The following is a 13,929-nucleotide window of genomic DNA, read 5'->3' on the forward strand; positions in this document are numbered from 1 at the left end:
ATTTTCAGATGACTCAGTTCAGTGAGGGTGAATATTGTGAGAGGAGAATTGGAAGAATGCGCCAATATGATAATTAGAGACATAGATCATATTAATATAAGTCCACATAGCTAGGAAACAATGCTAAACACTGAAAAAGGCCATTTATAAGATAGTTCCCCTTTAACAGTTATTGTAACTGTTGCCATTATATGGTTTACATCATTTATATGTTCTTTAAGTTTTTGTAAGCCTAATGTAATATTTGAGAATGTGTTTATGTTGCATTTCTTATTTATACATTATTTAATTTGCTACAAGTTATAGTACCTTCATTATGAAGTCTCAGTTATGTACAGTATCTCGTGGGGCTGCTCTCGCGTGTTTAGGACTAATTGCGACACCTGCAAGCAGCAGGGATGGTCAGCATTATGCTCCGGTGAAAGTGTATCATTTAATTAACATGATGGTTACAAGCAAACAGAGGACTGAAGATTATTCCCCTTTGTTGTAGCATGCAGCCAACGCGGTATTTGTTGCTGGAGGTCAGCATCTATGGCGCACCGGTCGAGAGAGTGAACAATTTCAAGTACCTTGGAGTCCACATATCCGAGGCCTTGTCATGGACGACACACAAAGACAGTGTAGTGAAGAAGGCACGGCAGCGCCTCTACTTCCTTAGGCGCCTAAGGAAGTTCAAAGTGAGTCAGAAGATCTTAAAGAACTTCTACTCGGGCGGCTAGGTGGTGTAGTGGGCAAGGCACTCGCCACCAACGCAGGAGACGCTGGGTTCGAGCCCAGCTCTCGGCGTTGCTACCAGCTTGGCTGGTCGCTCATACTAACACAATTGGAAGTGTTAGGGGTGGGAAAGCTGGTGGGTGGGTCCTGGTCGTTGTAAACAGCGACTCCTACAGTTCGGTCGGGGCGCCTGCACAGCGAGGGAAGGATCTGGAGGGAGGTAGTGTGACCTTCCACACGTTACACTCTCCCGGTGAGTCTGCGAGTTGCCAGGCTGGCTGCTGGCTGGCTGCACATGTGTCGGAGGAAAGCATGTGATAGTCTCCGGCCTCCCGGACGCGTCTATATTAATCCCAGCCCAAGAGTGCTTTGCGTTTCTCTGATTGGCCACGACGCCCATGTGACCGCGGCGTGCGGCAGAGCGGAAATAGGCTGCTGCCTCCGCGTCAAGAAAGACAGACAGGCATTCTATTGCCATGCTCTGCGACAAACTCTAACCTTAACCAACTCCGAAAGAATGCCTAAACTTAACCCTAACCTTAACCAACTCCGAAAGAATGCCTAAACTTAACCCTAACCAACTCCGAAAGAATGCCTAAACTTAACCCTAACCTTAACCAATTCCGAAAGAATGCCTAAACTTAACCAACTCCGAAAGAATGCCTAAACTTAACCCTAACCTTAACCAACTCCGAAAGAATGCCTAAACTTAACCGGCGAAAGAATGCACGTTTATATAGAGAGATGATTAAACGTAAAAAAGTTATTCGAACTTGTCACCAACGCACCGCAGGCTCCACAGCAAGGCGGCGAACGAGTTGAGCTAACCGTCGATGTTAAAACAGGGGGGATTACGGCTGCATAATGCCGCGGCAACCGCTCTGCCGCTCCGCTCTGCTGCTCCGCCGCGGGGCGTGTCGTGGCCAATCAGGGAAAACGCGGAAGCACTCGGCAGCACTCTTGGGCTGGGATTAAAGAATAGGCCTCCCGGACCAACAGTAGCAACAACCAGGAAGGGGGTTGGGAATTGGCATAACGACTAACAGTGGGATGGGAGAATAATCGAAAAAAGGAGGGGAAAAAATAAATAAAATAAAAAATAAAAAAAATTACTTCTACTCGTGCACAATAGAGAGCATCCTGACTGGTAACATCACCTCCTGGTTTGGGAATAGCACCACATGACCGCAGCAGACTACAGAGAGTGGCTCGATCAGCCGAACGCACCATCGGAGGTGGGCTTCCCACATTTACACCAGGCGTTGCAGGGCCAAGGCTAAGAGAATAACCAAAGACTCTAGTCACCCAAACAACTGCCTCTTTGCACTGCTGCGGTCAGGCAAGCGCTACCGGAGTCTCATGGCCAGTACAGAGAGACTCAGAAGGAGCTTCTATCCCCAGGCCATCAGGATGCTCAATGACTATGCAACAATAATCCATCCATCTACATTCATTGCACACACATCCACACACTCACTTTAAACACTCACCTTAAAATCTATTTAGACACTTTAAACACTACACCATATTTAATCTATGTATTACTAAAACGGTTTGCACTACATCCCTACCAAATTTTTGCATTTAAAAATAATTAATAAAAAAAGATTTCTGTACTTCATTGTTTGCATTTTGTACTTTAGGTTGTACTATATTTTGTATAGTGTTTGGCCTTATTATTTTTTACTGTATGAAGCATTATCTTAGGGGGCTCAGAAGAACCAAGCATTTTCACTGTAATGTACATTTGTGTGACAAATAAAACAAAACTTGAACTTATACAGCCATCAAAAAGACCAGTATTCTTAGATATAAGATTTGTGAATACAACCCCAACATGAAGTCATATTTCTGGGCCAAGCGGACAACCACACTCACATCAGAGAGACCCTGTGCTGCTGTGTCCAAACAACTCCCAGCTTGCTGGCTCTGTTTCTTCTGAGCCTGTAGTTTCTGCTGGGCCCAGGTCTTCCCCTGCTGGTTCGGCGTCTGGTACTGTCTCCGCGCCGTCTCCTGCCTCGCCTCGGCCCCCTGCATGGTAGGCGCACAGCCGCTCTGGCTTTTCAAGTCGAGGCTCTGAACTGAAGTTTGGTTGTAGGGTGGCAACTCCTGGTTTGGCCAATATTGCTGTGCGGGATGCTGCTGTTGAAACTGATGGCCCTGTTGGGACAGAAACGGTCTGCCATCTTGGGGACACTGCTGCGCTTGTTGCTGTTGGCATAGTTGATACTGGTGAAACTGTCTGCCATCTTGGCTCTGCTGCTGTTGGCACAATTGATATAGCTGAAACTGTCCACCATCTTGGATCTGCTGCTGCTGCTGTTGTTGACACAGACGCTGCTGCGGGGTTCGGCCATTTTGGATCGGTTGCTGTTGGCACAGTGGAAACTGCTGAAACTGGAGGGCGTTGTGAATCTGCGGATCCCTCGGGTGCGTCTGCTGCGGGTAGAACAGCGGATGCTGCTGGTTTGAGTAGTGATGGAGCGACTCGCTCAGCCCTCGGTTCACTTGATAATGAGTGAGCGGGAAGTCGCTCGTCTGACCGAGTTGCGGGTGTTGTTGTTGTGAATGATACTGGTATTGTTGTTGTTGTTGGTGTGTCTGGGGGCCCGTCTGCAGCTGACGGGGGTCCTGCAGGGTGTGTATCTGCGGCAGCTGATGAAGCTTTGGCACCTCCTGGTTCTGATGAGGGTGGGGTTGGAGGAAACTGAGTTCCTGAGACAGAGGCTGTTGCTGCTGCTGATATGAGTCTTGTTGTTGTTGTTGTTGTTGTTGTTGTTGTGAGATGATATGTTCTTGTTCTTGATGTTTCCGCTGCTCGTCTTGGCTCAGCGTCTCACAGTGACGCGTCTCTCCATCTTTCTGATGACCGTGGACCTGGGGGTGCGTCGGCCCGCCGTGTTGGTAGGGTGGTCTGCTGGCGTGAGGATCCTCCTGCTGATGGAGAGGAGGAAGCTGACCGAGTTCCAGACCATGTTGAGGAGGGTGCTGCTGGGAAGGCAGGCCGGCGTACTGAGAGGGACTGAGAGGGTTTGGCTGAATCTGGGTACAAGACGTGTCTAGCTGGGTCTGGGGCAGGAACTGGGCCTTGTTCTGGGGTTGACCAGATGGACTGAGAGAGTACACAGGCGGCCTGGGATCCTTCAGCAGCTGGGTGTTCAAGAGGACGCCCTTAGGGGTGGAAAAGAGTGAAATAAAAACAGTGTTTGATAATTTAATTACAATTATTCCTTCTGATTTCTTTAACTGGCCATGAATCACCCTATTTATTTTTATTATTTAATTTGACAATTTCTATGACAAAATGTAGTTTTGTTATACACCAGCTTGTTAAAATGTAACTAACAGAATTATTACATCTATACCTGAGTGATAGAGGAGAGAGTCGGGGAGCTGACAGGTGAGAACTGCTTGGTCTGGTGCCAGCGAGACTCTCCGCCTATGGGGACCACCAGAGGGCTGAGAGGGGCCCGCCTTCTCGCCAGGGACACTTGCGATTGGCTGGTTTGACGCGGCGAGCCACAGAGAGAGGAGGAGGAGCAAGAGCGAGATCCACCGATCCCGCTGCTGTAGCTGCAGAGGCTGGCTGCCGATTGGATGGACTGGCTACTGAGGGAGGAGCTACTATGGAAGGACTGCAGGGATTGGTTGCTGGGGGACGATTGCAGAGAACGGTTGCTGAGTGAGAGGTTCAAGGAGGCGGAGCTTAGAGAGGCAGGGAGGGAGTGGCTGCTGAGAGATGTTTGGATGTTGGGGTTGCTGTGCGACGACGGGAGCAGGGGGTTGCTAAGGGAGCCTTGAAGGGATACTGACAAACCTGAGGAAGCAAGAATAGATAAGATAATAAACCGAAGAACAGTTATCAAGCAAAACAATATAATTTTTTTTTAATCTTGCATGCATTCACTCACACACACACATACAAACAAAGATACACATGTATACACAAAGACACACATGTACACACAAAAAACAAACACACACATACAAAGACACACATATACACACAAAGACACACATACACGCACAAAGACTAACATATACACACAAAGACACACCGCTCATGATGTATGTCTCTGAGGCAGATGAGGTGTCCACACACACACTTCCACAACAACAACCCACACCCACCTGGGAGGTTAAACTCCTCCCCCTGTCCTCCCATGTCATTGATGCTCTGCGGCAGGCGTCCCGTGCTGCACGCTGTCCCCAGAGAGGTTGTCCCCAGGGTGGCTGTCCCTGCCTGTAGCTTTTAGAGGTTGGACAACACACACACACTGTGTGGTTAGCGGCAGACAATAAGGTGAGACACAGTGTCAACAGTCTATTTCAAGCAGGTTTCATAACGTTGTTCTGATTACATCATCACTAGAGACATCTTGGTTGGCAAACAAGCGGTATACACTCTGTCCTCATTGGGTGATGCAGACGCTCGGGCAATAAAACCTATATGGACGGAAGGACTAATGTCTAGTAGTTAAAATATCATTTGAAAATGGTTCCCCCCCTCCATTTTTTATTATTATTATTAATGAATTTATTTCTAAATATGTTTATTTACTTGTTTATTGTTGCTTTGTTTGTTTGTACTCACTAAAGTACTCACTTTAGCCTTTTTACTCATTTGTAATTTCTTCACGCTCAATATTATTTTCTCTTCATGTTTTGGGGATGTGGGGGAGGTGGGTGTCCTGGGATTGGGGGGTGGGGTCGTTGGGGAGTCTTGGCTGGGGAGGGTGGTTGAGCTGGGGCAGTGTGGGGTGGGAGGGGGGAGATGGGGGAGGGCGGGAGTGTTGTGGGTCTATATCATACATTTTCTATTTAGAATCAGAATCAGAAAGGTCTATATAAACTAAATTAGTATTCTAATATATTTTTAAATAGAATATTCTAATTCAAGTGTTTTAATTATTATTATTATTATTATTATTATTAATAATAACTTTATTTATATATCACCTTTCATACATGGATTGCAGCTCAAAGTGCTTCACAGCAAATAGCATAAAATGAACATAGGCATAGAATTAGCATACAGCCAGTCCCCCAAACAGCCCAATTGAAAGATTTCTATTTAAGAAATATATAAATAAATATATACATTTTTATAAATAAAACGAATTACTATTATGAAGAACATAGTGTGAGGAAGAGACCTGCTTGCTGCGGTGCTCTGTGGCAGGCTGTGGGGAAGGCAGGTGGAGGCTGGAGAGGTCTGGCAGAGACCCGCTGGCGCTGAGGGCTGATTGGATACTTAGCAACCCGCTGCTTAGCTGGTGGTCTGGAGACGGGAGGATACTGGAGAGAGACAGACACGTAAAAAACTGTCCCCTCTACCCTCTACTGTGCACCATCTGGACGTCTTCACATATTGATCGCAGTAGGGACGCACCAGATATCGTGACCATATCGGTATCTGTGATTTTTTTTCCATATATCGGTATTGGTCCGGGCAGATTATCAGCAAACATATCGACTATGTTTTTTTTCTTGATGAGCAAAACTGGGATAATATGATCAACTGATTATTTCTCTGTCTAGCGGCTGTTGTGTGTATGTGTTAAAAATGTTCAGGCCATGTAGAGTTTGTTAACATTTGGTAACATTACTTGCATGTGACAACGACGGAGCACAGGATTGTGGGCTAACATTGTTTCATTGTTTCAGTATACCGGTATACAAAAATGTTATGTACAAAATTAGATTATCATAGAAATGTGTTTTATTTATACAGATCAAATCGACATCTGTCAGTCATCGACCATAACAGAAATGTTAATATTCGTTATCGGTATCGGCCGAAATCGGTGCATCCCTAATTCATAACATTGAATCGTGGACATCTTGGTAGGAAAACAACAGGTGATTTTAATGACATAGCAGGTGATTCTCATTAAACGACAACGTGGTCAATGAGCTGTGGCGCTGCAGCGTATTGTATGAAGAAACGCGTCAAGAGAACACTATGGCTATGTTCACACTTACCGCTCAATTCTCATTTATTGCTCAGATCTGACTTTTTTTGTTTGGCTGTTCACATTCTATGACCTACTGATGGCAGCTGACTCCGGACTATTATCCATCCTCATCCTCCTCGATCTAAGCGCCGCATTTGACACCATATCTCACTCCACCCTCCTTAACCGACTAGCCTCCATTGGAATCTCCCACACATCCCTAGACTGGTTCCACTCATATCTCTCTGGCCGTACTCAGTTCATTCAGCTAAAATCATTCACATCCCATCCATCCCCCCTCTCCTCCGGTGTTCCCCAGGGCTCTGTCCTTGGCCCTATCCTCTTCATTATCTACCTCCTCCCACTCGGTCGGATTCTCCGTAAACACAGCATCAATTTCCACTGTTACGCAGACAACACCCAGCTCTATGTTTCCTCCAAACCCACTTCCACCCTCCCTCCCTCTTCCCTCTGTGCCTGTCTACAGGAAATCAAATCCTGGTTCACCTCAAATTTCCTGAAATTTGGCAAAACAGAGGTAGTCCTCATTGGCTCCAAGTCCACACTCACCAAGCACCCCAGTTTCACCCTCACCATAGACAACTCCTTGGTTTCCCTTTCCCCCCAGGTCAAGAGTCTGGGTGTCGTCCTCGACAGCACCCTATCATTCCATTCCCACATTAATAACATCATCCGGTCCGCCTACTTCCACCTTCGCAACATCAACCGCCTCCGCCCTTCACTCACTCCCAACAGCGCCGCAATCCTGGTCCACGCCCTCGTCACTTCCCGCTTAGATTACTGCAACTCCCTTCTCTTTGGTCTTCCCCACAAACTCCTCCATAAGCTCCAACTGGTCCAGAACGCTGCTGCCCGTATAATCACCAGAACCCCTGTCATCAGTCACATCACCCCCGTCCTACGCCAACTACACTGGCTTCCCATTAAACTCTGCATAGTCTACAAGATCCTCCTCCATACATACAAGGCCATACACAACCTCGCCCCTCCATACCTGTCCGACCTTCTTCATATTAACATTCCCACCCGGTCCCTCAGGTCTGCCTCCTCCATCAACCTGACCATCCCCCCAGCCCGTCTGTCCACCATGGGGTCAAGAGCCTTCAGCTGCTCTGCCCCCCGCCTCTGGAACTCCCTCCCCCCCGACATCAGGAACATTGACTCCATCATTTCTTTTAAAACCCACCTCAAAACCCACCTTTTTAGGCAGGCGTATGTCTGATTTTAATTTTTGTCTGTTTTTATATATTTTAATTTTTATTTTAATGAACTGTGATTATGAATTTAACTGTTTTTAAATTGTTGTACGGCGACCTTGTGTGCCTTGAAAGGCGCCTTATAAATAGAATGCAATAATATTATTATTATTATTATTATTATTATTATTATTATTATTATTATTATTATTATTATTATTATTATTCTTTTTTAAATGTGGCCAATATCAGATTCCAGTGTGAACTGGTCACACTCCTGGACTGACCCGCATGCTCAAATTAACAATAAAGATGATGGACATAAAAGAATGGTTGCACGAGTGTTCAGACTGAGGTCACATTGCAAAAGATCAGACCTGTATCTGATTCAGGACCACATTATGAAAGTGGCGCAAATCAGAATTGAAAAGATCAGATTTGATGTGATTTGTGCTGTTCACACAAAAACAGATCTGTCTGTACTGTTCACAGACTGTTTTTATATACAGACTGGTAAAACCTGTGTCTCCATGGTGTGGTGTGGATTAAAACCTTTTTGTTTCAAGACCCTGTTTGCTGCCTGTCTGAAGCTTCCCATTTCGCTCTGAACCAGAAGTATTTTTTTTTCTCTTTTTTTTTATCCACTTTTTCTCCTTTTTCTCCCATCCCAATTTCATGTTTCCAATTCTCCCCTCCCGTCTTGAACGTTGCTCGACTATGCCCCCCACTGGTCGGTTGTAGGGAGGATAGAAGCCTTGCATCACGTGTCTCCGGTACATGAGGAGGCAGCCTGTCACATCTTTTCACCTGCCAGCGCGGACTCTCAATGGCGAGGTGTAACGCATGGGAGGCTCACGCTGCCCCCGCTACTTCCCGTCTCTGCTGTGCAGGCGTCCCCCAACCGACCTGTAGGAGTCGCTGTCCACAACGTCCAAATTACCACCCATCGACTTCCACCCGCTGGCTCTGCCAATTGAGCCAGTATGACGGCCGGCCCAAGCCGGAGGCAATGCTGACACCCGGATTCGAGACCGGAGTCTCTTGCATTGGTGACGAGCGCAATCTCCGCTGCGCCACCCAGCCGCCCAACTGGCAAGTATTCTATAACACTTAATGTCCAAAGAATCCAAACTATCCCTTTAACAACCTGGGAGTAGAAGGGGTTAACTTACTTGATACCAGGAATCCCAGTGGACTTGTGTCTGCTGGCCAACGCTGGAGACTGGGATGAAAAACCACACGTTTAGAAATGAATGAGGTACATTACAAAAACGCAGAGTTACGTCTACAACTGTATATTTCAACGTTATAATTACATCACCTGGAATAAAAGATGATTCACGTGAAGACAACGTCTATTTTAGAAATCAGTAAATGTGTGAAGTTCTATCATTACCTTCCCATTGCTCCTGGACAGTGGCCCCTCCTCTAGAACGTTCTCCTCAATGGGAGGCACTGGGTATGGAAACACTGAGGGGGGAAAAAAAGGGGGGGGGGAACATTAGGTAGGTGGTGTCTAGATCCAATCACCCGGAGGGACCTTGGATGTGGGTGGGGTGACAGTGGCTCAGGAGGTAGAGTGGTCGCCTGGTAATCTGAAAGTTCCCGGTTCGATTCCTCCAAGTGTCCTTGGGCAAGACGCTTAACCCTTAACTTCCCAACATTATGGGAAATAGCTTTTTTTTTTTTTTTTTTTTTACTTTATTTTTTAGCGTTTATCGCTTTTCTGGTCAAGCATGACCGACAGTTGTAGGGTGAAACGGGAGAGAGAGCAGGGGGAGACATTCGGCAAATGACGGCGAGTCCGGGAATCGAACTCGGAGTCAACCAGATCCGTGACGCAGCACGGAGTCCCGCGACGCAGCGCGGTAACATGGTGTGCTACTGGAGCACTCCGAGGGAAATAGCTTTCTACTGAACACACATAATGTTGACCTGTTCCTTTAAGTTCAGCAACGTGCATGGTTCAACTCTGCCGTCAGTGTGTAATAAAAATGGATTGGTGTAAATAAACCTATCCATCACCTCAACTCCAAACTCCAACCTCCAAGGTTAGCTTTTTCTGGATGGTGTGATCTAGACTGTAGAGACGACCCATTAGGTATCACCGCTATACCCTACATCCCTGCATGTGGCTGTCCTCGACTAAAGATATTCTTAGTTGACAAATTATCATGGGACTTTGGCGACGAATCGATTAGTTGATTTAAATGACGATTTTCAACAATGCTGATATTCAGAGAGCAGGGCAACTACCGATAAAGTTGCTGAACTTTGCTGAACACATCAGACAAGAGTCAGACAAGAAGATAGATACCAGTTTCCTCTCTGTGCGTTCTCTCTCTCTCTCTCTCTCTCTCTCAATCTGTATGTGTATGTGCGTGTGTGAATGTACCACTGTGTCTGTTCCTAGAAGTGTGTGTGTGTGTGTACGTACCAGTGTGTCTGTTCCTAGAAGTGTGTGGGTGTGTGTGTACGTACGTACGTACCACTGTGTCTGTTCCTAGAAGTGTGTGTGTGTGTGTACGTACCAGTGTGTCTGTTCCTAGAAGTGTGTGGGTGTGTGTGTGTACGTACGTACGTACCACTGTGTCTGTTCCTAGCAGTTTGTGTGTGTGTGTGTGTGTGTGTGTGTGTGTGTGTGTGTGTGTGTGTGTGTGTGTGTGTGTACCAGTGTCTGTTCCTAGAAGTGTGTGTGTGTGTGTACGTACGTACCACTGTGTCTGTTCCTAGCAGTTTGTGTGTGTGTGTGTGAATGTACCAGTGTCTGTTCCTAGAAGTGTGTGTGTGTGTGTGTGTGTACGTACGTACCACTGTGTCTGTTCCTAGAAGTGTGTATGTGTGTGTGTGTGGGTGTGTGTGTGTGTGTGTGTGTGGGTGTGTGCGTGGGTGTGTGTGTGTGTGGGTGTGTGTGTGGGTGTGTGTGTAGATAGATTGATAGATGTGTGTACGTACCACTTGAGTCGAGTGAAAACAGATGACTGACTTGCTTTTAAAAGCGAAAGTAAATAAAGACATAAGGTACAACTGAAGGCTAAATATTGGGTCCTATGGTCCACGAAAGGAGATGGATGCATTTTTATTAAATAAAAACACGAGGCAGGTACAGATAATGCTCTGTGTGTTTGGAGACATTTGTATTGCTGCGCACAGTGAGATGAGGTGCGCTTGATTTCTATCACAGCTGTTCTGTTCTGTATCAGTGTGTTATGAGGAGTTTCATTCTGTGTCACGCTGCTCCGTGTTTGTTTGTTATTCCAGCACATGTGCGCGGTGTCAGGAATTAAGTAAAATACTGACGCTTTTTTGCGACAATAGCTAAAGATATCTACCGATCTGTCTGTTCCTAGCAGTGTGTGTGTGTACCACTGTGTCTATTTCTAGCAGTGTGTGTGTGTGTGTGTGTGTGTGTGTGTGTGTGTGTGTGTGTATCTACCACTGTGTCTGTTCCTAGCAGTGTGTGTGTACGTACCACTGTGTCTGTTCCTAGCAGTGTGTGTGTACGTACCACTGTGTCTGTTCCTAGCAGTGTGTGTGTACGTACCACTGTGTCTGTTCCTAGCAGTGTGTGTGTACGTACCACTGTGTCTGTTCCTAGCAGTGTGTGTGTACGTACCACTGTGTCTGTTCCTAGCAGTGTGTGTGTACGTACCACTGTGTCTGTTCCTAGCAGTGTGTGTGTACGTACCACTGTGTCTGTTCCTAGCAGTGTGTGTGTGTGTTGGGCTCAGGGCTCCTGTGTCTGTGTTCCTCAGGCTGGTATGAAGAGCTGAGTCAGAGTTTGTCCTGTATAGAGAGAGAAAGAAAGAAAGAGAGAGAGAGAGAGAGAGAGAGAGAGAGAGAGAGAGATGTTTTTTAGAAGGGAGATAACACCTAACACACACACATAGCCAGAAGAAAACAGCGGTATGTACGTACACACACACACGCACGCATCTTCCCCTCATGTCTCTCTTCCACGATGCCAGTTACTGTACAACGGGCTGGAGGTGGTTGAGATCGTTCATGAACAGGCACTGAGCTGCAGCATTTGCTCACATTCTCCTCTCTTGTGAAACGGAACAAACACCGTGTGACATGCCATCTCTACGTGCACAGGCCGTGTAATGGGGACCTGGGCATTTTGTTCACCTGTTGAGGGCTGTAATGGGCGGCTGGAGCAGCGGGGACTTGTTGAGCTGCGGGGAGACACTGCACCAGTTTCTATCAGGGAGACAAGCAATGTTCACGTTTAATAGAACATCATGTCAACATGCAATTACCTTTTGAACACAAAGGATATCGCTAGAAAACCAGAACATCGCCTAAATCAAATCAAATTTATTTGTAAATCAAATCAATTATTTGTAAGGCCCGACAACACACGTTAGTGTCCCCATGGGCCAGACACGTCTTATTTAAACAAGTCAAGAAGAAACATCACAATAAATCAAGAACAAAACAAAACACCATGAAATCCAAGATAACATTTTTTAATTAATGAATGAATGCAACACTCCGAGACATAACCCACGCGAAGGTAAGGAAAAACTCACTAAAAACCTAGCAATAGGAAAAAAGCACCACAGGCAATGTGGAGGGGAGAAACCTTAGAAGGGCCGTTAAAGGGGGGATCTCCCTTCTTAGATGTCGGTGATAGTAGTGTTGCTATAAAACAGGCGAAACAGTTGGTAAGCATGTATATAAATGTGTAATGAAACACAAATAAGTACATGCAATAGCAACTTGGGTACATAAGAATTTTTTGGAAGATTGAAAATAGAGCTGATGATGAGCCTAACCACCTCCAGGTCACAATCGTGGATTAATTTGTTCCCGCCAGTCCCGGTGAGCATTAGGGTTGGGTACAGTTCACATTTGAACCGATACCGGTACCAGTAACAGTTCCTGGAATTCGGCATCGGTACCAAGCGGTACCTTTTTCCGATACTTAACTCTCTATAATAACAATTGTTTTTATTTCAGTTGTAAAAAAAAACAAGTCCAAACTTTAAAAAAAAATCAATATTGTTATTTATTTAGAACATATTTATTGTTGTAACACACCACACAAAATACAAATAAATGTATTATGTTTTTAAATGTTTAAACATCTACATTATCTGGCCATCCTCAGTAAATATGATCAAACTCCTCTGACCTTGTCTGGTCTTTCCAAAAACTGCCCCGGATCTAAAAACGCTTTACAACTCATGCCTCACCCGTTCACTCAGGCAGTCACACACCGACGGCGGAGGCGACCATGCAAGGTGCCAACGTGCGCATCGGGAGCAGTTAGGGGCTTAAGTGTCGCTGTGTTGCTCAAGGACACTTCAACACACTGCCCGGGAGAAGCCGGAATCTAACCAAGAACATTCAGATTACTGCTCTACCCGAGTCACTGTCCCCCTATATCAGGTCTTTACTTTATTATATTCATATTTTACTATACACACATACATATTGATAACTGTTCATTATGAACAAAATGTCAGAAATGATTGGAAATGGTATTTTCTGCAAAGTGATCTGGCTCACTGTGTAATCCTGCTTGATGAAATACATACACAGTCAGCACACTGATTGACAGCTCACAAAAAGACACACAACTCACAACTAGGGCTGTCCCCATTAACATTATTGGGCTTCTAAGCTTCGGTAGTAATTAATAGTGAATAATCTAAGCTTCAGTAGTAATTCATAGTGAATAATCTAAAACATGGATTGAAGCTTTGAAGCGTGGGTGTCAGTGTGGTGTTACCTTTTCCAGCTGGGGTCCGGAGGAGACAGGTGGACAGAGTGATAAGGAGAGTTGGTCTGGGAGACGGTTAATTAAGGCCTTAAAGAACAAGTGCTATGGAAAACATGTTTTTCAATCACCTTGCATTATTTAAAAGGAGCACGCCAGAATTATGGGAGATTTATTAGCTTAGCGCAAATGAATGGATGCAGATATGGACCACTAGCCTAGTTTGAAACTCCGGGAGAGGTGTTTTTGGCCAACAGCTAGGCTAGCCGGTCCGTATCCACTTCCATTAATTTGTGCTAAGCTAGGCTAG

The 13,929-nt window shown here is 45.7% G+C and overlaps 1 protein-coding gene across 2 annotated transcripts in view; it reads right to left on the reverse strand.

Moving 5' to 3' along the window:
* The window catches only part of LOC311227769 (uncharacterized protein), a 77,228-nt gene that overhangs the window by 18,688 nt on the left and 44,611 nt on the right, over nt 1-13,929 (reverse strand). For both annotated transcript variants that reach the window (XR_014619623.1, XM_084313556.1), the window contains exons 4-12: nt 13,632-13,687; nt 12,023-12,094; nt 11,580-11,677; nt 9,288-9,361; nt 9,064-9,113; nt 5,874-6,015; nt 4,849-4,966; nt 4,083-4,534; nt 2,596-3,888 (exon numbers count right to left, since the gene is read on the reverse strand). Coding sequence is in view for 1 of the 2 variants with exons in the window: in XM_084313556.1 (XP_084169682.1) it covers nt 2,596-3,888; nt 4,083-4,534; nt 4,849-4,966; nt 5,874-6,015; nt 9,064-9,113; nt 9,288-9,361; nt 11,580-11,677; nt 12,023-12,094; nt 13,632-13,687 (2,355 nt within the window). In the remaining variant the exon portion in view is untranslated. The remainder of the gene's footprint in view (nt 1-2,595; nt 3,889-4,082; nt 4,535-4,848; nt 4,967-5,873; nt 6,016-9,063; nt 9,114-9,287; nt 9,362-11,579; nt 11,678-12,022; nt 12,095-13,631; nt 13,688-13,929) is intronic.

Source organism: Notolepis coatsorum (genome assembly GCF_963971535.1).
Source record: "Notolepis coatsorum genome assembly, chromosome: 4".
NCBI lineage: Eukaryota > Metazoa > Chordata > Actinopteri > Aulopiformes > Paralepididae > Notolepis > Notolepis coatsorum.